This window comes from Dreissena polymorpha, chromosome 7, assembly GCF_020536995.1.
Source record: "Dreissena polymorpha isolate Duluth1 chromosome 7, UMN_Dpol_1.0, whole genome shotgun sequence".
NCBI lineage: Eukaryota > Metazoa > Mollusca > Bivalvia > Myida > Dreissenidae > Dreissena > Dreissena polymorpha.
Window position 1 is genome coordinate 71888138 of NC_068361.1, and position 6787 is coordinate 71894924.

The window sequence follows — 6787 nt, forward strand, 5'->3', positions numbered from 1 at the left end:
TATTTCTGTTGGTACGATTATGAAATTCACTACTGATTCCATCCATAAGGTCGATGTCATGAGCGAATCTCGAAATGGAGATGGGTCTTCCACCGCTGAAGATAGAGGTGTGGTTGTCATGGAGAGTCTCCAGCATTATCGGCTCAATGAAAAGGTTGAACCGGACAGGAGAGAGCAGACACCCCTGACGGACGCCCACTGATGTCCTAAAGAAGTCCCCCTGATATCTAATGAGAAGAACTGCACTGCTAGCGTTTCCGTAGAGATCTTGGATGACTTGCGCCAACCCTTCGTCGATGTTGAATACTCTTAAAACATACTATAGGCCATCATGCCACACGCGGTTGAAAGCTTTCTTAAAGTCGATGAAGTAGTGGAAGAGCTCACGTTTGTGTTGCAGGTTTTTCTCAATGATGATGTCACGCAGGTCCATGGTTTCGGTGGTCCCTCATGGCTTGTTCTTCCTTCACTCTTTCCCAAGAACTTTTTGGCCGATGGCAGTAGGACATCCTTATTGATGTTGGTTATGGTGTCGATGTAAATGTCTAAGATGCTCAGGGCTGCAAATTTGCCACCTATATGTGCTTGAAATACCTCAGCTATAACATTATCTTTCAATTTTCCAGGATCGAATCATAATAACCTATATATTTAAAAACATTAAACTGAATTGCGTGACAATAAATATTTAACATAATTCTGCAATGAAAATCTCAATTCGTAAATATAATTAAAACTATTTGATAATTGCTTCTTTATTGATAGTATCTAAGTAAACTTTGTACTTAAATAAGTAAATATAATCATTACAAAAGTGGATTTTTTCTTAATTAAATTCACTTATGGATGCAAGGTTTTAAATTCAATTTTAGCCGACACATTTGTATGACCCAATGATTAAACTATAGTTAGTATAAAGTGTTATTATTATTATTACTATTATCATTATTATGATTATAATTATTATTAATTTATTATTATTATTATTACTTTAATCACTGACGGATATTCTATAAAAAAAACAGCAGTTTTCAGCCTGAATAACTTATCCTTCACTAGTAAGTAGATCGTACCTCTAAAGTTGTACATAGCAAACCGTTTTCATTTATGTGCTTGTATATTTTTACGTTTTAATTATTTTAAAGATGATAAAAACATAATTTAAATATTTTCACAACAATCAGAACAGATCTCCACACTAGAGACTGAACACGCTCTAACTTAAAAGATGAACAAAAACCGCTGTGAGGTTCAGACACGGACATTATTTGGTGTCATATGATGCATTGAGCAATTGCTGATCCGAATAAAAAATAGAGAGGGGGATACAATCGAATACATTATTATAATTTAAAATTGTAAAATTAACAACATGCAAAGAATATTTGTGTCGTTACCAACGAGTACATCAACAATAAATAACATTTAAATAGAAGTATAGGCAAATAATTAAAGCGCCGACGGTGTTGAAAGTCTCTTTACATCATACAGGGAAGTTTCTTCTGAAGTAAATGTTGAAGGAACAGTTAACTGAATGAAAATTTAAATAAAAAATATTGTTTAAAGAATTAGTACATGTACAAATAAATGAAACAAGAAGTAATGAAATATTGCAAGACATCATTAATCAATCGGAAAATCAGAAAAACGTATCAAGGGAGCTGGTAAATGACTGATGTAAATGCTATTTCTGATTTGCTGGACGTCAATTTATTCTCTCGTTTAAATTTAAAGAAAACAGTTCTCCACAAATTTGTCTGTTGTCTTTTTATTGAAAAGATAAAAAATATTTTTCATGATTATTACAGGCTCCTTTGAGATATGTGTACAGCTCCTGTTGGGAAGAACGGATAATGCGCAAAATAGGCCGTATGTGACGCCGACCCTAATTAAAACACCAGGCTGAAACTATGTCAGCCCGACAGGCAGCCGACGGGAGGTCAGCATGCACTAGGTCGATTCCGGGGTATAACTATTGTTTGTTCGAAAAGGGCCCTTAAAGGTGCAGACCCGCTCGATGTGTGAAGCACGCATACTACGCTAAATAGGCTGTTTGTGGCGTCGATCGTACGTAAATTCTAAGCCAAAACTAGGTGAGCCCGGCAGGCAGACGAAAGGAGGTCAGAGTGCACTAGTTCATTGTCGGAGGATAACTCTTAAAGTTGCATACCCTCTCGAACGCATAATACTCTAAACATGCTTTTCATGTGACGCCGACGCTTATAAAAAACATCGGGCTGAATCTAGGTCAGCGTGATAGACAGCCAATGGAAAGCCAGCGTGCACTGAATCTCTTTCTTGGGATAACTTATTTAGCGGGAATGGGTCCTTAAATGTTCTTACCCGCTCGCTGTTGGAAGACCGCTAAATAGACTGTTTGAAACGCCGACCCTTACTATGACTAAGGCAGAAACTACATCAGCCCGCAAGGCAGCCGATGGGAAGTCAATGTGCACTACTATATAACTGTTTGTCCAAAAGGGGCCCTTAAAGGTGCTCGCGTGGGAAGAACGCAATATACTCAAAATAGGCTGTATGTGACGCCGACTCTAATCGAAACCCCGGGCCGAACTTACGTCGACATACAGCCGACGTGAGGTCAGCGTGAACCGGATTGCTTCTGGGAGATAAATCTCGTATGTCAGAAATGGGCCATTAAAGGTGCATACCCGCTTGCTGTAAAAAGAACGCATAAAACGTTAAATATGCGGTTTACGACGCCGACCCTTAACAAAACCCAGGGCCGAAACAAGGTCAGCCCGACAGCCAGCCGATGGGAGATCATCGTGCACTAAGTCGCTTTTGGGGGAAAACTCTTGTTTGTCTGAAAGGCGCCTTAAAAGTACATATCCGCTCGCTGTGCAAAGAACGCATGATGCGCTTAATAGGCTGTATGTGACGCCGACCCTGATTAAAACCCCATGTCGAAACGAGGTAAGCCCGACAGGCAGCCAAATGGATATGCGTTCAATGGGTAGATCTCGGAGGATAACTAATGTATTTACGAAATGAGCCCTTAAATGTGAATACCTGCTCGCTTTGGGAAGAACGAATACTCCGCTAAATGCTGTTTATGACGCAGTCATTACCTTAAGCCACGGCCCTTATATAGGTCAGCCCGACAGAAAGACGCCTGGAGTCCAGCGTGCACTAAGTTGCTTCCTGGTAAAACTCTTATTTTTCCGAACGGGGAACTTAATGGTGCATACCCGCTCGCTGCGGGAAGAACGCATACTACGCTTAATAGGCTGTGTATAACGCCGACCGTAAAAAGGCTTAAATGCATAAAACATTTTTCAACGTATGTCAAAAAATTTCTAAGAAGGCTACATAGGCTGAATATGCCGCTATATCAGCAAAGTAGAATGTATGGTTCGACTTATGTGCAAAACCTGCTAAATAGTCTAAAGAGGCTAAAAAGGCTAATTTCATGCACGTGTTTTAATCAGCTTATGTACATTAATAGACATTTGACAGTGCCACAGGATAAATTGAAAATCATATATACTTAAAAGACAAATAATATTTATTTAAAACAACTATTTCAGTTTTTACCTTTGATTACATTTTTGTTTAATCGAATATTAATGAAAAGAAATGTTTGTTTAGTTGCATTTACTTCATAAATGTATTTAAAGGCGAGAATACAAATGAAAAGTATGATTGAATTTACATGTATATTCCAACACACTCGCGATCCTATTTGTTAACTGGCTAAATATATTATATAAATATTATTTTTATTAAATTTTGTGTTATCATTATAATTCCGTGTTATTTTAAGAGTACGCTTAAAATGTTCAAATAAAAATGCTGTTTATGCAGATCACAAGAACTGAAGTCGAACTAATTGAGAAACTTAACAAACAACATATATTTAGCTTAAATTATTTTAAAGTACCAATTTAGTAAAAAAAAATAGTATACAGCCAATATAGGTGGTAGGTGCCGGGCTGGAGAAAATCTATTCGTTTGAACAAAAATATGGCCCGCTAAATCTTGTTCATTTTGTAAGACTAGCCATGTATGTTTTACCATCCAGGTATCGGTCATGTAATCTATATAATTAAGGAACAAACCATGGAAAAGCGCGATGATACAAATCAAATGTATCAAAAGTCCAAAAAATACCGTTTAAATTAATAAAATAAATTTCAAAAATAATAAACTCCACATACGCACCTCAATATCTTCTAAGGACCGGCGCGAGTCAGATTTAAGCACCTTCCCTTCCCCCATTGGTTTACCGCCCTGACAGGCTTGCAAAAAGAACAGCTTGGGTTTACCAGCTAGACCTGGGCACCTAAAGGTATAGATAAATCAAATGCTTCAAATTTATTGACGACACAGTTTCTAAATAAAGTATCAAACACAATTTACTAAATCCGCTTGATGTGATGAAAAGACCAACGACGGCAATCTAGTCTCTCTTTGAAAACATGACAATACTTGTATCAAAATATCTCTGAATAAACGCCTTATTCTAAGCACAACCTGGTGCAACCCTCTCGCAATGGTTTTGACAACGCCGTATATAGCGTTGACAACAAAATAACACAATATGCAATCGATATGAACATATTTAATACACCAGAAAATAACATCGCTTGATGCATATATACTTGAAATGAAACACAGTCGATGGTTCGATTTGTCCACTATGAATGTGATCCCAGATATTAAATTTATCGACCTCTTACAAACTGACAACGCAAAAACAATTAAAAATCTTGCAACATTTATTTTTAAAGCAGCTAAACTGCAAACAGAGTTGTATTAGCAATAGTTTCTCTCCATGTACTACTGTCTATTTGTAGTCATAGCAATAAACGCTTTATGCATACATTTTCTTACAACATGCAATTATATTTGAATAAGATACGACTCTACAATATGCATATTATATACTTACCTTAAATAAGTTCGTAACGGTAAACACTGTTATAAATATATATACCTGTTTATAAATATCTGTTTATTTTAAATATGCATGTCTTTAGAGTTGTAAATTCATGTATTGTTAAATCTTAATTTAAATTGCTAAACATTATATATGTATATTCCTGTATGTCATTGACCAATAATGACTACATTGTGTGTTATATGTATGTATACTCATGGGCTTCAAGCCTAATGCAATTTGAAATAAAACCATATTAAGCAAAGGTGACTTGACAACTCGAAAGAAATATTGAAGTGTATAAGAAAATAAAATCCACGCCGGGAGAGAAACTTTGGTGATCATTCAAAAGTACGTACGGTATGAGACCAATAGCTTGAAACGGAAGTGCAAAGGATGAAAAGAACCTTTTGGTTTTCAAAGTAGTTCATGGACGTGCTTATAAAAAAACGTACATGGTCAAATTAAAAAATATGTACCACAATGAAATCATGAAATGGAACTACAAGGCATAAAAAAGTACAAACACCTTAACAACTATCAACTTAAATATAAAGGACTCACAACTCACTTTTATCAAATCGTCTAGCAACTACTTTTCGGTATATAAGATATACATTTTTTAAATGCAATCATATGTAAACATGTTTATATTAGCGAGAAAAACTAATTGTTATTTTTGATTTTTTTATTTAATTTTATCTATAAGGCAAACGTTTAGTCACTACCATTGCCATTGCACACGACCGCTCCTTGTTTTCTCCCGGTCACAGATTATTTATAGTCAGTGCTTCGGAATGTCAATGTGCGGTGTACCTTTTGTTATTAACATTGGATAGTTTTTCAAAGTTCCATTTATATTATTGTCAATGAGAGGCATTATTTGTATGCTGTCACACGTGTTGTATTTCAAGTCTTAGACCGTATTTCTAAACATTAAAATTGATAATTTTTCAAATATGGAATATGTTTGTTGTACATACGACATATATTATTTCAACTTTTAAATACAGGTTAACGGTCAAGTCACATCGTAAGGGGTTTAAACCGGTTGTAACAAGATCCATACCTCAAACCTGGTCGAAAGTTATTAACAACACATTAGTATCATTGCAAATAATCTGGTTGCATCATAATTCAAAAACAATAAAAATAAATAGAAGTTAGTCATATTCATCGATTGAATTTTATAATTGTTGGGTCCATCCGAATAAAATATACCTGTTGACGTTAATGTTGTTGGTAAGATCCGTTAAGGGAATAAGTTGTCCATCGCTTCCATACAGGTGGTTAAGCTCTCCATGTGTCAGGATACAACACACAAAACAGTCATAATTTTTATGATTGTATCTATTGGTGTTGTGCGCGACATCAACAAGCGTCCAAATCATTTCGCTCCCACGAAGATTATTGTGGCATTTTACATCGAAGCCCAGCCACGTAAATGTTTCTTTTAGGTTTTCTGGAAATTGAACACACAACAAATGTTTGTATCATACAAACAATAATAGTAGCATACACGCACTAATAATTTTACAATAATCAATATAATATTTATTCTAGCTTACTTCCGTTTCAAATCGTGAAAACCCATTTTATCTACCGCCACATAATTTTGATGACATGAAGCTCGAACGTAATATATTCCGTTTAATGTTTTATATACCCCGTGCATGTGGCTTAAAAAAGTAACACTTATATTCCGCAAATCCGAATCAGTTAATAATATATCAAAATATAATCACAAACATCGATGTCGATAAGCGCTTTATTTTCTAGTTAAATTTTGAGTACTTTCGATGTATGCTTTAAATAACAGTATGTTCTTTCGGTACAATATACTAGAAATCATGGGCTTATTTCGGGGTTATAAAAATATTTATCCCA

The 6787-nt window shown here is 35.5% G+C and overlaps 1 protein-coding gene across 1 annotated transcript; it reads right to left on the minus strand.

Annotated features, from left to right (window-relative positions):
• Nucleotides 1-309: 309 nt before the first annotated feature.
• On the minus strand, nucleotides 310-6291 carry LOC127839819 (caspase-6-like). Its single transcript, XM_052368206.1, has 4 exons — nucleotides 6122-6291; nucleotides 4183-4303; nucleotides 2670-2676; nucleotides 310-560 (listed from the first exon to the last, which is right to left on the minus strand). Exons 1-4 carry the CDS (start codon nucleotides 6289-6291, stop codon nucleotides 310-312), a joined length of 549 nt encoding a protein of 182 aa, XP_052224166.1.
• Between the last annotated feature and the right edge of the window lie 496 nt (nucleotides 6292-6787).

Coding starts and splice junctions, on each gene's coding strand:
- LOC127839819 (XM_052368206.1), bottom strand. CDS start 6,291: ATGATTTGGACGCTTGTTGATGTCGCGCACAACACCAATAGATACAAT. Junction 4,304..6,121: donor AACAACATTAACGTCAACAG/GTATATTTTATT, acceptor CTATACCTTTAG/GTGCCCAGGTCTAGCTGGTA.